This window comes from Sycon ciliatum, chromosome 6, assembly GCF_964019385.1.
Source record: "Sycon ciliatum chromosome 6, ocSycCili1.1, whole genome shotgun sequence".
NCBI classification, from domain to species: domain Eukaryota; kingdom Metazoa; phylum Porifera; class Calcarea; order Leucosolenida; family Sycettidae; genus Sycon; species Sycon ciliatum.
Window position 1 is genome coordinate 32,615,114 of NC_088648.1, and position 17,500 is coordinate 32,632,613.

A 17,500-nucleotide genomic window follows, 5' to 3' on the forward strand; every position below is an offset into this window, starting at 1 on the left:
CATCCCCACGTCGAAATTCGGCGTGTTACGCCAGTCGATGACCAATTCGACTTGAAATTGCGCGTGACGTCAAAAATAACGTGCCGCTTAACCTCGCTAATGAGTATACACGTTGGTGATATGCGAAGCAGTAGCCCCAGTACTGCAAAACGGCTAATTTTAGCGGGGGTGATATTTAAGCAATTTTAGCGAAAAGAGAGTTTTTGCTAAAGGCATGCCGCACCAATCGACATTTCGCATGTTCAGTCCAGTACCAGTCAACTCTGAAACTCGGATCCCAAACAAAATAATATACTTCAAGTAATTATTATTTCATCGCGAATTGGGCCTGATTTAGGAAATGCTAAAGTGACGCCCGTTAAAATTGGCCATTCTACAGTGTCATGTTTAGGTGAAAACAGGTGGAGAACAAAAAGAAACGAGGAAACAAACTAGGGGATGTACACCGCTATCCTGCATACGGGTGTAAGCGCCTGACATCTTCTTACCGATCTTATCTGACAGTTGGAAACGTTGGCGAATGTTGACACTGTGCCACAGGTCACCAGATAGTTTTTACCATTGGAGTCTGCAACCGGTTGAATCAAAGACACCCAGTTCTCACACACAGGCCGCAGCCATGGCAGGCACACCGTCACACCCGACTGTATGCAACAAAAAAAAACAACAAAAAACACAAACGCCAGGGCATGTGCACACATGAAGCAAGAACATCTGCCGAGTTGGAACCGGAAGCCCGCATGCATGTGCTCACACACGAGCCAGTGCATCTGCATACATACAGACATACATAGGCAACCACCGACTACCATCATCACCAGCACCATCACCAGCACCAGCACCAGCACCAAAACCAGCACAACCACCACCAACTTGTCTATATACGGCAAGGATGAACTTGTCAAAGGGAAAGCATGTCTTACAGGTGCAGAGCAGAAAGATGCCGTTTCAGAGCCAGGAGTGGCAGTCTGAACACAGCGATCACATTCTGCTAAACAGCGATCACGTCGATCGGAATCTGCCAGTGACACCTGAGCGAGAAAGAGAGAGAGAGAAGCAGAGACAGAGAGGGAGAGAGGCAGAGAGAGTTTGTGTGTGTATGTGTGTATGTGTGTGTGTGTGTGTGTGTGTGTGTGTGTGTGTGTGTGTGTGTGTGTGTGTGCGCGTGTGTGTGTGTGTGTATGTGTGTGTGTGTGTGTGTGTGTGTGTGTGTGTGTGTGTGTGTGTGTGTGTGTGTGTGTGTGTGTGTGTGTGTGTGTGTGATTGTGTTGGGTCTGTTGCCAACAGGTTCGGCTGCTTGAAGGTGTATTGTTGTATCTGCCACCTTTGTTGGTTTCAGGGTTCGTATACTTTCTATTTGAAGTATACATACCTGTTAACCATGGACTGCTTCTGGCTAGATTAACTCTTGTGTAATCAATGATGCTAGTGACGCTTAGATCAGATCCACTCTGATTTAGCCACCCACACTAGTAGCAAGTATTACCTTCACTGGGGGCAGGGGTAACTGCAGTTGGATCCCTGGACGGATACCCTGATGCCGTCAATCCTTTTTCTGCACCTTGTCCTCACCCACTTACTGAGGTGTGGTGAGCCCATAAGTGGGATCATTTTCAAGTCCACCCAGAGTTTTGGGGATTTCAGGGGGTGTCGGCCGTTGGGCGGTTCAATAGCCAGTTGAGTCATCTTTCCAAGATTCCTTTTGAGTCTCTCTCCCCTCCTCCGGGGAGACCCACGTGACCAGTTTTGGCAGTGAGCAACAAGTGTGTGTGTGTGTGTGTGTGTGTGTGTGTGTGTGTGTGTGTGTGTGTGTACATGTGTACTGTGTGCGTGCCTGTGAGTGCCCCAAAATAAGGTCACAAAACCAGTGGTATCAAACATTCGATGCGAAAGGACTTTCCAGTCAATTCCAATACAGGTATGGCCAGATTTGATGGACTTCTCGTGCCATCTGGATGGCAGTAGCGAGTCAGTCAATTGAGAATTCAAATTGACAGGAAAAGCACGAGCTCCCACGTAGGGAGCGACACACCCCAATAAACCCGCCTGGAGATTCACAAGAAGCACGAAAAGGAAGTGTCTAGCCTTAAGCGTGAGTGTTCTGTCGTTGGGTCGCTGAATAGTTTGGCTGTGCTAGCAGTGACAAAGATGAACAAGGAAAGAGGAAAAGGAAGACAAACAGTGACTGTACCTGTTCATTGATGTTAGCCTGTTTGTCCAGTGACATCAGTAAATTACTAACAATAGAGTAACAAACAGACACACACACACACACACACACATGCGCGTGCACACGCACACATATGCATGCAAGCACACACACACGCGCGCATTTACTTTTTAAACGTAAATGAGTCACGTGGAAAGGGAGGAGGTGAGTGGGTGAAACACGGAAATCTGACGCACACAAAGTGTGATGAGACAGAGAATGGGGCAAAACAGAAAAGAAGTGCTTTGGTATGCACGGCCAAGAAATCGGCAACTTTGTTTGTACCATCTTGTTTCGGCTGCCGTGACGTACTGCACACGTGACCACAGTGAACAAGCTGACGTGCGTCACTCGCGAGCAGGCATGCAGCGAGAGAGTGCGAGCATGCAGCGAGAGAGTGCGAGTATGCAGTGAGAGAGTGCGAGCATGCAGCGAGAGAGTGCGAGTATGCAGCGAGAGAGTGCGAGCATGCAGTGAGAGTGTGCGAGCATGCAGTGAGAGAGTGGGAGCATGCAGCGAGAGAGAGTGCGAGCATGCAGTGAAAGTGTGTGCGTGCATGCAGCGAGAGAGAGTGCGAGCATGCAGTGAGAGAGTGCGAGCATGCAGCGAGAGAGTGTGAGCATGAAGGAAGAGAGAGCAGGGCTGCCACACTTGGAGGGAGAAAAATCTGACGGGGTCCGGGGTGTCCACCGTTGAAATATTTTAGGAAAATGGCTTGCTGTTGGGGCCCCAGAACACATTTTTAACTGTCCACACACACGCAAGCACGCGTGCATTTTAAAGCTACATGTACATGTACATGTACAATGACTGGCCAAACACGACCTGGAAGCGCCGAATGGCCAACTGAACTAAAAAGCGCTCAAAATAAAATAATCGGTTGTCCCTCTTTGGGAACAAAATTGGTCAGTTTGTCCGGCAGGCGATCAAAAATCGGACAATTTCCGAAAAATCGGAGCAAGTGGCAGTCCTGAGAGAGTGCGAGCATGCCGCGAGAGAGTGTGCGTGCATGCAGCGAGAGAGTGTGAGCAGGCCGCGAGAGAGTGCGAGCATGCAGAGAGAGAGTGCGAGCACGCAGCGAGAGAGTGTGCAAGCATGTAGCGGTATTCAGAGTGCGACTGGGAGCATGCTATGAGAGTTTAAATGTGGGCATGCAGTGTGGTAACAAATGCAGGTCATTGACGTAGCATAATCTCAGCTGTAACGCGAAGCACTGTGCACCCGTTAACCTGCCTTATTATCATAACTACGCATAGTATAACACAGTCACAGACACACACTCACAACTACATTGACAGCCACAACCACAACCAATCATTATAACATGTATGAGTACATACGTTCCGCCGGCGAATAGCGTTTCCGTCGCCGTGTCATAATGAAGTTTGGAGAAATTGAAATACGGCCCGTGACAAGTCAGTCGCTGTATTCTCGGACTCACAGAGTCTGGTGGAGAGAAAGAAGTAGAAAGAACGGAATAGAACAGAACAAGAAACACACACCATTCTGAATTTAGTCCAACTCAACTACCACACCTGCACGCACGCACGCACAGAAGCACACACACCATTGGACCATTGGACGCCCATCGCCGGAGGTGATGATAGCGATGCTACAGCAGAAGTCATAGCAGCTTGTGCTGGGATTGCACCATTCAACAGCTTGCAAGGCTGAAATTGACCGCCACTATTCAGCCTCGTCTACACCACACAGCTAGGAAGTGACTTTTTCTGGCCAGTGAATCCCTACTTTTTGGTCTTTTTTATTTTTTTCCTTTTTTCCCGCACACACATCACACCACATACTCCGGCATGCACTGGCTGTTGGTAACCACCCAGGAGAATGAAAGCAAAGTCAGGAGGAGTCTGAGAAAGAGAAGAAAGACGTGTGTGACCATAATCGTCGGGAATCGAACCCGCAACCTCACACACACGCACACACACACACACACGCACACACACACACACACACACACACATACCCTCTCCCCCCCCCCCACACACACACGCGGCCGCACACACAGGTATGATGTGTGTGCGTGTATAAAGAGTGGGACGCAAATTTTCTAGCTCCTCTTTTTGGCAGATGTTTGCTTGTTTCCCATGGGTTTGTGCCATGCCCATGTCAACCAGGTCCAAAGAAACCAGAGGAGATAGCTTTAGTGACTGTGCCTGTTGCATTCCCTGCTCAATACATGTACCTGCAAAACTGTACAAGTAGCGAATGCCATGTTTGACACTGGATTCGTGCTACTGATCCCCAGCTGACTATCCTTTCCAGTGCATACACACACAATGACCTTGACCTTGATCTTGCCCATTGCGTACGCAATGATAGTGAATGTCGGAAAGTTCAAGTGAGAACACGAGCGCAGAACTTGGCATGTCGCTTCAGGTCTCCTGGTCGACGAAGCGGGCGTCCACAAACACATAGAAGAGGATCAGGAGCGGGCCGTGGCAGTTGAGTGCTACTCGCAACTCTTCTCCAGCCGGGACGATCTTGGCAACTCTCAAGCCAGGTGGTCACTCCGAGGTCCGCCAGGTCAGTCTACACCACATCTCGCCACCTCTTCTTCGAGCCGTGACGAGGACGGTGGGCAGGCAGCTCGCCGAACAGCAATTGCTTCGGTGCGCGCGAGTCGTCCATCCTGCCGACGTGACCCAGCCAACGAAGCCGGTGGCGACGGATGATGCTGGTGATGTCAGGGTCAACACCGAATGTAGCCGCTAATGTGGCCGTTGAGATCCGATCATCCCACTGTTGACGACGGCCGATACCCACGATGGACCGAACACACTGATGGTGAAACGTGTTTAGCTTCTGGAGGTGGCCTGCCTTGGTGGTCCACGTCTCCGCACCATACAAGAGGGTCGTGAGGACGACAGCGTCATAGACACGCCTCTTGCTGCGAAGCGACAGGGTCTTGTTATCAAAGACAGGAGCTTTGAGGGTTCCGAACACAGCTGAGGCTTTCGCAAGGCGAGAGCGGACATCAGCACAGGCAAGACCATCTGAGGAGAGCACACTGCCAAAGTAAGTGAATTGGTCCACCACCTCGATCGTGTCTGCTCCAACAACAACGTCACGGCGATCAGCAGACTCACCCACAGCCATACCCTTGGTTTTTCTCACACTGACCGTTAGGCCCCAGCTGCTTGCACATGTGATGAAGCTGGAAGTCATCGCTTCGAAGGCAGGCTGAGATATTGCGTAGAGCACAGCGTCGTCAGCAAACTGGGATTCTGTGACCGTTGATGACAGGAGCTTTCCCTTCGCCGTTCGGTCACCAACTAGCTTCCTCCCGACTTTATATCGAAAGGATATGCCAGCGTCCAGACAACTGGACCTCCAACTGGCATCGACGGCGGAGAAGTACAAATTGAAGAGCACTGGTGCGAGAGTGCAGCCCTGATGCAATCCATTCCGCACAGTTATCGGGCCAGTCAGCTTGCCATCCACCCGAACAGAAGCAGTCATGCCGTTGTGGAGTGACTGAATGATGCGGAGCATTGCCGGCGGAACACCAAGCTTCTGGAGAACCTGCCACAGCGCTGCACGCGAGATACTGTCATACGCCTTTCTCAGATCGACGAACAGGACATATGCATCTGAATCATGCTCCAACGTCTTCTCCATCAACTGCCGTGCGACGTACACCATACACACACACACACACACACACACACACACACGCGCACACACACACACACACACACACACACACACACGCACACACATACACACACACTGCGACACACACACATGTTACATACACTCTTCCCTCCCTTATATCCTTTCTCTCTTCGCTACCTTGCTATCGGAAGAAACTCCCCTTTGGATTTGCGGAATAAAACAAGAGTCGTCGTCGTCATCATCATCATCATCATAGCATAGCTGTGAATGACCATGGTGGCACTCGGAGTCATGGTCCGGATGGTCTCGGTGACATCACGTTATTTGGGCAAAAACTGCTCTGCTGGGTGTGACACTGATGTGGCCTCGTCGAACTCGCTATCACTACACAGAAGTGGTTATTTTTTTTTTTTTTTTTTTTTTTTACTTGAAACCACGCACCCAATTCGTAAAAGAAGAAAGAAGCAGGAAATGACAAAACAACAGACTAACAAGACATTGACTGAATGGGGCTGCAAATGCAATGCAGCGGTGGTGATGGGGTGCTGCAGGCTCTGCCGACCAATGGTCTCGGCATCCGCGCCTACTTCACGCATCAGAAAATCGGGAGAAGAAGAGAAACAAAAAAAGATTGAAAAAATATATAGCGAAAAGTATAGCGTGGAGAGAGAGAGAGAGAGAGTAGAGAAAACAAGGAAAAAGAGAGCAATACCTACATGTAGATACTAGATAGGTGCGATTAGACTGAGTCAGTAGCCCACATCCAGTTCTCGGCGCGCAGGTAGCGGTTTTGCATGTGTCATGACCATGCATGGTGAGACCACGTGTCAACGTTGTTAGCTTAGAGCCCCTACTCTTCCCATTGTTGTCTTGTCCTGCTACTTGTCTCTCCTCTTCTTACCAGTAGGTTGTGTCTTTAGTGAAAAGTAAAAAATAAAAATGTTACGGTGACGAATCTCTGATGGGAATCATGACTAGTTTGATAAAGGAATTGGCTGCTATGAAAGAAGCTGTTGTTGACGACAGTTCCCTGAGGATCGAAGTGGCGGCACTCAGGGAGGATGTTCAAACGTTGCGTACGAGTAACTGTACCCTAACAGGCCACTCCACGTCCAGTAGCGGACCTGTTGGTTGACCGGGTGTTTATGAAGTTTGGAGTCCCAAGCCAATTGCATTCGGACCAGGGCCCTAATTTCGACAGTCGTCTCCTCTCCTGTCTGTGAAAATTGTTGGGGGTTTGCAAGTCCCGCACAACCCCATACCGACCGCAGTCGGATGGTCTAGTAGTGGAGCGAGCAAACCGCACCATTCAGGTCGCCCTCCATGCATATGTTGAGGGCGATCAGTCACCTGGTCACCGTGCCTGCAGGCTACAACTTACAGCATGTTTGGGCGAGTTTCTGTCACTCGAGTTGAACCTTGGTGTGAAAGTTGTTGCCTGCTGGCGTGGTGACCATCTCGCCGGTTCCAGTTTACCATCCACAAGGCTGGCTTCTGGGATGTCCTATGTCTGCGCTACGGCTGGACCCCTCCCCGGTTGCCGTCTCACTGCACCTGTGGAGAGCCCTTCGACACCACCCATGCCCTGTCATGTGCCATCGGAGGATTCACTGGGATGCGCCACAACGAGCTCCGAGATCTCACCGCTAATCTATTGCGTGAGGTTGTGCATGACGTCAGCGTGGAGCCAGAATTGGAACCCCTCTCTGGTGAAACATTTCCTCTTCGGTCGGCCAACACGGAGGCTCATGCTCGTCTGGATGTGGCAGCACGTGAAGTGTATGGGAGGAGGTTAGAGAGGACAATGTTTGATGTTCGGGGTTTTAACCCGTTTGTCCCCTCCAACCGAAACCTTACTATCCCGTCTGTCTACAGAAACACGAGCAGGAGAAGCGGCGTAAGTATGAACGGCGAGTCCTGGAGGTGGAGCATTCCCCGTTTGTTCCCGTGGTCTTCGCAACAACTGGTGGGCAGGGGAAATCTGCTTCGTCCCTCTTCGCCAGGATTGCCAGCAAGATGTGTGAAAAGCGCCGTGAGCCTTTCCCGGTCATGATGACTTTCGTACGGGCGAAGATCTACTTTTGCCTTGTTCGGGCAATGGTTGCCAGTTTACGTGGTCACCGTCAGAACCCGCCTCGACATCTGTCTGGTTCGGCTGTGCTGGCGGCTGCTGAATGTGCTCTGGTGCCATAAACTGTGTACGTTATGCATGATTGTACAGTTTCTTTGGTAACGGTGTTCCCATGGTAATGAGCTTCATTTACTTTTGTATTTTCAGTTTGTTTTGTTTGTTACGATTTCTTGGTTTTTCATTCGGCTTTTCTCATTATTTAAATTATAATTTGGTGCACTTTTAGTGCTATGTGGTTTATAATTTTCTTTTTTCTTGATTTTGTATTTAGCACTTTCAGGTGTTATCATTTTCTTTTCTTATTTTAGCACCAAGTGGCCGTCCGTAAATACATGTATTTACTTCGAGACGTCTAAGAGGCGTTTCTGGTGGGTGGGTTCGCCTGCAAGGTGTTTCTAAAAAATACATTTTGGAGTGCATGCATACCACACTACGCGTGTACATGATGTCATGCACATGATGTCATGTACATGATGTCATGTACATGATGTCATGTACATGATGTCATGTACATGATGATGTATGTGTACATGACATCATGTAGCACTGCCACATGTACATGTGCATACATGTACATGTAGTAGCAAGACTGGGCAAGAGGGTTATAGGCGATTCACACGACAGGCAAATCCACGTTTACAGGAAAGTCACCATGGAGATATTCCTGCGGGTGACCAAAATTTGCCCGCGGGAATCAAAAGTGTCCATGGCCTTTTTGCCCGCGGATGCACTCATCTGCGGGCACTTTTACAGTTATGAGGCTGTGAGGTCGTACTATGGTACGGTAGTCTTGAACCCTGGTTGTTTGGCCTTTGTTTTTGGGTACTCATTCCAAATCACCACAGTAACGCCGTATACTCACCGGATACTCGCGGGAGCTCTGGCCGCCACCCGCGGCCGTGTGAACTGCGGCCTCACGTTTCACTTCCTGCGGGCACTTGACAAACGTGGATTTGCCTGTCGTGTGAATCGCCTATAACACTCTTGGTCTAAAAATAATGTACAAGAGTCATGTAGGGTTTAACCGGATCCTTGGCCTTGGCTTCAGTTTCAACTCTGAACCGCAAACGACAAGGGTTCGCTATCACGATAGTCGAGTTGCACACTCTGATCTGGGGGGGGGGGGGGGGGGGTTACTCAATATGTCCTCTTGTGTACAGCTAGTACAGTGAACGTACAAGACATTGACACATGACTGATGACTCACCGAGTGTTTGGGTGCAAGTAGGCTCCTGTGCTTGAGCTAAAGCTAGCCAGCAGCCAAGGAGAACACATGCCAGCTTGTGGACCAACTCCATGCCCAGCACCAGGCTCGGCAGAACCTCAGTATCTCTCACTAGGATTGAGCAGAACAGGAAAGCTGTGCTGACCTCCTAACTACGTACTTGTTGGACTAGCTGCATCCGCCGTAGCCACACTGTTCTAGCCTGGAATTATTAACTACAACAAATCACTAGTGGTACAGACTATTTTACCCACATTCTACGCCGCTTTCCCAATACCTCATTCGTCTGCCAAGCTTGCAAGGCTCAATGGTAAAGTCAAAATTTTCAAAATGGAAATATTGTTGAGCCGAGTACGAGCATACTACTACTAGTACGTGAAATAGTCCATGCTCCAGGGTCAGGGCTAGAAACAAGCCCCTTTATGGTACGTTATTCAAGTCGTGGAAGCCTTTTCGGGCACTGCATGCACAGTACGATCCCGCGATCTCGCTAGCTTGTAGTCCAAACAGAGAACTATAGTGGTACGACATACGGATAAATTGCACCTTTTATCAGGTCGGAATACACCTTTTGCGGACACCAGAACACGTACAGGTTCCTGCACGAGTACGAGGGCAGTACCGCGGAATCCAGCTCGCGCCGCGATAGCGGCAAGGGCTGGATGAACAGCGGTACTGGCCGAGTATGAGTGACTGGAACGTGTTTCCCGTGTGCACCCAAGCCAAATAAAGAGATACATGACAGACACACCTGCATTGTGTTTTGTGATTGTTTTCTGGTACAGTTTTTTGTAGTAGTCCATACCATAGTGCTTTTTTTTCTCGCGGTGCCATTGACATTGTCGACTGGGCATCGGGCATTCTGGCTGTTCTGTTCCGACGGATTTCCCCCACGTCTTGATCGGAAACCTCGGCAAATTGCGCGGATCCTGCAGGTTGCTGAGCATTGCGCGCTTTGGTTGAGGCTCATCCGGCTCGTCCAAGATCTCCTTCGCGAGCGACTCCGCAATAAAAGTTTCAGTCTCTTCCTCAACTTTTCGGAGGAGCTCATTCAGATCGCCAATATCGTTCAACAAAGGGGCTTCTTTTCTCCCAGTTCCAGATCAAATGTTGGAGCGCCATGATGACAGTTGTGGTTGCATACAGTCGCTCTTCTGCTTTAGTTATTTTATTAGTAATCAATGAAAGACCTTGAAGTAGAGAGTCAGTCCAGTGGCTACTGCCCGACGGGCAGTGGAATCCGTTTTTTATTTATTTATTTATTTATTTATTTTTTTATTGGGAACACAGCCCTACAAAGAGACATGTGGAGACAAACACAAGACAAGACACAGGGGATGTAGGGACGACGTGCCGATGTACAGGGAGCAACTCGACCGACCAGGGGTCTCGGCGTTAGCGTTGCAACCTGGCATCGAAAAAAAGGGGGGGGGGGTGCATGGTCAGGTAGCAAAAATAATAATTTAGTGCGAGAAAGGGGCGCTAGTATTGCACCAAATAATATAAATACGTGTAATGACTAAACCAGAAGGGAAAAGGAAGAAAGAGAACAATAATCATAACAAGCAAGTACTAGTAGAGAGGTAAATACTAAATGGGTCTCAATATCATCGTCACAGGTACTGTGTGGACCACAGCCATCTCTTTCGGATTAGATCCTTACATACGTTGACCTTGAAGGTTTGGAGGCGTCTTGAATGAGGCTCGTGAAGCAGGAGGTCCGCAGGCAGGTTGTTCCAGGGTGTGATGGCGAAGAAGGGGAAGGATCGCAGGAGGTAGTCAGGGGCTGTGCGAGGGGGTGTCCACTTCAGCTGAAAGGCATGGTGCGTCTGACGTTTTTGCCGTGTGCACATGCTAGCTACGGCAGGGGGCTTGGTTGGTGGCAGCATGGCCTTTACCTGGGGAGGCCCTGGAATGTAGTGCAGCTTGAACAAGTATGACAGGGCTGCCACCATCCGGCGAAGCTGAAGACTTTGGAGGATGGTTCCAGGTCCCAGGAAGTGCAGGGCACGTTGCTGAACCTTGTCCAGCTGGGCCATGTTAGTTGCGGCTGCGCTCGACCAGGCCAGTGGGGCATATTCAAGTAGGGGTCGCACGAATCCCTTGTAGACCGTCACTCGACCATGGTCGTCCAGGATGGGTGCTGCCTTTCGTAGGAAACCCAGCCTTTGGGAGGCGCGCAGTGCAACACTGCGAGTGTGCGCTCTGTAGGAGAGAGTAGGGTCGAGCATGACTCCCAGCAGCTTCAGGGTATCTGTCTCCTGGAGTGCTTCACCTCCAAAGGTGACTGGTGGAGTGCAGGGGGGAACGTGCTTGCGATGTAGAGTCATGCGCTGTGTCTTGGCTGGCTCAAAACAGATACGCCACTTGCGGCCCCACTCCTCAAGACTGTTGAGGGACCCTTGGAGGGAGGCAGTGGACTGTTGGAGATCGTCAGTTGGCTGTACTAAGCTGTAGAGTGTGGTGTCGTCTGCAAAGCTGCTCAGCTGCGCTCCTGGAGTTAAACATTGTTCAATGTCACAGGTGTATAGAAGGAAGAGGCTGGGTCCTAGGATGCTGCCTTGGGGGACACCAGCCTGGATGGGGTGAGCATCTGACGTCTGGCCTCCAACCACAACGCGGATGTTTCGGTTGGTGAGGTAGTCCTGTAGCCATACAAGCAGGCGTCCGTCGACGCCGGCCTGCTTTGCTTTGTACAGCACTCCTGTGTGCGATACCCGGTCAAACGCACCGGCAATATCCACGGCGAGGACCTGGACACAACCGCCAGTACTTATGGTGTGGACCCATTCATGTTGGAGAGCCGTTAAGATATCTGCGGTTCCTCTACCACGTCGGAATCCAAACTGGCTGTTTGGCAACACCTCATGCTTCTCTAGGTAGTTCACCAGTTGCGTGTTTACAATGCCCTCCATGACTTTCGACATGATCGTTAGCAGTGATATTGGTCGGTAGTTAGATGCCAAAGATCTGGAGGACCGTTTGTGAACCGGGACTACATGGGCAAGTTTCCATGCCCCAGGTTGCACACCGGCTAAGAAGCAGAGGGCGAAGAGCTTTGCCAGTGGGTCTGCAAGTTCAGATGAGCACATCTTGAGCACACGAGCAGAGATGCCATCCGGTCCAGTTGCTTTTGATACAGCCAAGTTCGCCAAATGCCGTTTGACCGTTGCTGCGCGGAAGTGAATGTGCTTTAGCGTGGCATAGGCAGGTCGTTGCAGGTCAGGCAGGTCAGCAGCACAGAGGTCGTTATTGCCAAGGCTACACTTGTTCGCAAAATGCGCTGCAAAGCACTCGGCTTTCTCACGAGAAGAGTGGAACTCTTGTCCTGCAGGGTTGGTCAGCAGGGGGATGTCAGAGCAACGTCCCTTGCCTGCTGCGCTCTTGATGGTTGACCACCACTCTTTGTCCCGGAAAAAAGAGAACTCAGAAAAAAGCCATGATCTCGGAACTACTCGTAGTAGTAGTAGTACTGCTTGACCTAAACCGGAACTAAATCGTACCCGCACGGTACGCAGCGCAGACTGCACGTACAGCAGAACATAACCATGATAACGCGACGCAGCTTGGAAAGCCAGCTAGCTATGTATGAAACAACGGACCGCAAGCATGACAGCGGGAAATGCAAAGGGCCAGTCGGCAACAGTACACAATGACGATTTATGCTATTGGGTATCATTCATGGCTAGACCTAACACTGTATGCACGTGACATGTCGCCAAGTTATTGTTCTAACCAGAGGAGTAATTGTCACCTTCAGCAGCATGGATCTAAGAGTAAGACTAAGACTGTATTCATCATCAACACACACACACACACACACACACACACACACACACACACACACACACACACACACACACACACACACACACACACACACACACACACACACACACACACACACACACACACACACACACACACACACACACACACACACACACACACACACACACACACACACACACACACACACACACACACACACACACACACACACACACACACACACACACACACACACACACACACACACACACACACACACACACACACACACACACACACACACACACACACACACACACACACACACACACACACACACACACACACACACACACACACACACACACACACACACACACACACACACACACACACACACACACACACACACACACACACACACACACACACACACACACACACACACACACACACACACACACACACACACACACACACACACACACACACACACACACACACACACACACACACACACACACACACACACACACACACACACACACACACACACACACACACACACACACACACACACACACACACACACACACACACACACACACACACACACACACACACACACACACACACACACACACACACACACACACACACACACACACACACACACACACACACACACACACACACACACACACACACACACACACACACACACACACACACACACACACACACACACACACACACACACACACACACACACACACACACACACACACACACACACACACACACACACACACACACACACACACACACACACACACACACACACACACACACACACACACACACACACACACACACACACACACACACACACACACACACACACACACACACACACACACACACACACACACACACACACACACACACACACACACACACACACACACACACACACACACACACACACACACACACACACACACACACACACACACACACACACACACACACACACACACACACACACACACACACACACACACACACACACACACACACACACACACACACACACACACACACACACACACACACACACACACACACACACACACACACACACACACACACACACACACACACACACACACACACACACACACACACACACACACACACACACACACACACACACACACACACACACACACACACACACACACACACACACACACACACACACACACACACACACACACACACACACACACACACACACACACACACACACACACACACACACACACACACACACACACACACACACACACACACACACACACACACACACACACACACACACACACACACACACACACACACACACACACACACACACACACACACACACACACACACACACACACACACACACACACACACACACACACACACACACACACACACACACACACACACACACACACACACACACACACACACACACACACACACACACACACACACACACACACACACACACACACACACACACACACACACACACACACACACACACACACACACACACACACACACACACACACACACACACACACACACACACACACACACACACACACACACACACACACACACACACACACACACACACACACACACACACACACACACACACACACACACACACACACACACACACACACACACACACACAGGTGTCAATTAGTTTCATGCAGCTGCTTCGACAATGTAGGTCTCGTCAGTGAAGTTGCATAGTGAGTATTAGTGACCGCAGGATAATTTAACGAGGTTGACTGAAGTCTGTGAAGAGTGGATGCAGCTTGTGTTTATTGTTCTTAGAGGGTTGCCAAGCTGAGATGTTGCTATGGTTACATAGTAACAGAATGGTGGGCATGTGTGTGTGTGTGTGTGTGTGTGTGTGTGTGTGTGTGTGTGTGTGTGTGTGTGTGTGTGCGCGCACAAAAGACCAAAAAAGGGATTCACTGGCCAGAAAATGTCACTCCAAATAGCTGTATGGTGTAGACCAGGCTGAATAGTGACGGTCAATTCTTCAGCCTTGCAAGCTGTTGAATGGTGTAATCCCAGCACAAGTTGCTATGGCTTCTGCCGTAGCATTGCTATCATCGCCTCCGGCGATGGGCGTCAAAAGGTCAAAAGGTCAAGGTCAAAGGTGTGTGCGCACGTGACGTGTGTGTGCGCGCGTGACGCGTGTGTGCATGTATGTGTACGTGGGTCGCATTTGTGTGTATGTCGCGTTTGTGTGTGGGTGGGTGTCTGTGTCTGTCTGTCTGTCTGTTTTGTGGGTGTACCTGCATGCATGTATGCATGTGTGTGTGTGTGTGTGTGTGTGTATGTGTGCGTGCGTGCGTGTGTATGTGTGTATGTATGTGTGTGTGTGTGTGTTTCTGTTATTGCGTTCACAGCACTTGCATAGCTCTGGAGGGCGGGACTGGCTTCACCGTAACTATTGATCCAAATTGTGTTTGGTGTCCGGATACGAGATCTTGTGGCGTACGCGACTTCACCTGCCCGTACGTACTGTTCCGTACTGTGCCCGTAATTAACATACCCCGCACATTACATACGAGCCCCTCACGTACTACTGCAAGTCTACAAATGTTCGCCCTATTCAAATATCCGCCTCCCAGGGCTAAAACGCATTTTGGGCCGCATCAAATTGTGGCCTGCTCTGCTGCCGCCTGTATACACTGTCACACTGAACCTTGCAAAACAAAATTTCGGCCATAACAAATTTTCGGTCAAACATAACCAGCGTGAAAAAATGGCCGAAAATAAACATGCGCCGAATATTTGTTGACTTCAATGCAGTAGTCCCTTACGGACGACCCCTTACATACAAACCTCTTTTAGAGAACACTCTAGCGATGCTTCTGCCCCCCCCCCCTCCCCTGTGTCAATAGGAGTCCTGTCACATGAGGGTGGTTTGCGCTGCGCCTAGGGCGTCCAGTAACGACAAGTTGCACGGTATGGCTGCCTGCGATTCTCTTTCTCTTTCTTCACGTGAAAGACTCGGTCGTAGGGAAGCAGAGCGTGCTGATAAACCCGCGTGGTGTTAGTTATTGATTGTGTGTGTGTGTGTGTGTACGCATGTGTTTATGTGTGTGTGTGTGTGTGTGTGTGTGTGTGTGTGTGTGTGTGTGTGTGTGTGTGTGTATGTGTGTGTGTGTTATGTATGTGTGTGTGTCTCTCACTATATGTACGAATGTTGTGCACACACAGTAGCCAACAGTACCCTACTCGTTTCCGTGCCAGCGGACAACGATGCGTTGGGCAACCAGAGCCGATGACCTTCTCCGGTAAGTGACATAAAGATCAAGTCTGCTCTACAGTATGAATTCCTTCTGGCAATGACGTACACAATATGCTCTATAAGAAGAAAAAAGGACCAAAGAGCTAAAAAATTATTTTTAACAAATCCACGGTTCGCGTGAACGCCACCACCCTCTTGGATCAAGGAGCTACAAGTTGCACTATAATTATCCACTAACACCACCAGTAACTTGCAGCTCTTTAGTTTCCGCCTTCCAACCCGGCAAATATTTAGATTTTGATAAAAACGATTCAAAGCCTCTCAATTATTTTGGAATACTTGAAGTATAAATATAAGAATAATAATAATAACTACTTTCACACAAAAAAGCTCGGTGCAGCACTAATCACGGCAGGGGAACCCGACCCTCCACCATCGCCAACTCACGAAGTAGCTCTTTAGTCCTTTTTTCTTCTTATAAACAAATCCTTGGCTCTCCTCTCAAGTCTATCAATATGCTCTCAGTACGTACATGACTATTTTGAAGATGGCTTTACTTTCCAGTTCTGTAATTTGCGTGTGTATTCTCCGGAGTATAGGCCGCACTTGGAACGCTCAAAATTCACCCCGAAAAGAGGGTTGCGGCTTATCCTCCGATGATCAAATCAACGGTGATTAATAGGGTGGACGTCCGCATTTTCTGGCAAAACAAATAGTTGTGCAGCTTATACTCCACTGCGGCTTATACTCCACTGCGGCTTATACTCCACTGCGGCTTAACCTGTAAAAGCCATATATATAACGAAGTGCTAACTCTAACGAGTTAACGAGGAGAAATCTGTCGTTAAAATAGAAATCGTTGTACAGAAATCGATACATATACTGTCCTATTGAGCGTTGAGAATGGGTGAGAATCGTTACCCTTGATACACGTAAACCAGTCAATTTCGGGAAATCGTTAGATATGCGCCTCGTTAGAATAATGGCTTTTACAGTACTCCGGAAAATGCGGTATGTATTTGTAGTCACCATATTGGCGTTGTGACGTTTGCGATGTTTTGGTGGTTGTGGCGTTTGGTTATGGCGGCGCTGGTGGAGTTGGTTCCGGGCGTCTCAAACGTTTGGAAAGAGATAGAGTGTGAAAACACTGCCCGACGCAGAACGAGAGTGTATGCATGCACGCACGTGTGCGTT

The 17,500-nt window shown here is 49.5% G+C and overlaps 2 protein-coding genes across 2 annotated transcripts in view; one reads left to right on the forward strand and one right to left on the reverse strand.

Moving 5' to 3' along the window:
- The window catches only part of LOC135820234 (uncharacterized), a 56,124-nt gene extending 52,528 nt beyond the window's left edge, over nt 1-3,596 (reverse strand). Inside the window, exons 1-4 of the mRNA XM_065333550.1 lie at nt 3,550-3,596; nt 2,192-2,237; nt 924-1,031; nt 489-644 (exon numbers count right to left, since the gene is read on the reverse strand). Of these exons, the coding sequence (XP_065189622.1) occupies nt 489-644; nt 924-1,031; nt 2,192-2,227 (300 nt within the window). The 5' untranslated portion in view covers nt 2,228-2,237; nt 3,550-3,596. The remainder of the gene's footprint in view (nt 1-488; nt 645-923; nt 1,032-2,191; nt 2,238-3,549) is intronic.
- An 11,841-nt stretch (nt 3,597-15,437) lies between these two features.
- LOC135819923 (hemicentin-1-like) overlaps nt 15,438-17,500 on the forward strand; it is a 20,001-nt gene continuing 17,938 nt past the window's right edge. Inside the window, exons 1-2 of the mRNA XM_065333223.1 lie at nt 15,438-15,566; nt 16,276-16,352. Coding sequence (XP_065189295.1) covers nt 16,340-16,352 — 13 coding nt within the window. The 5' untranslated portion in view covers nt 15,438-15,566; nt 16,276-16,339. The remainder of the gene's footprint in view (nt 15,567-16,275; nt 16,353-17,500) is intronic.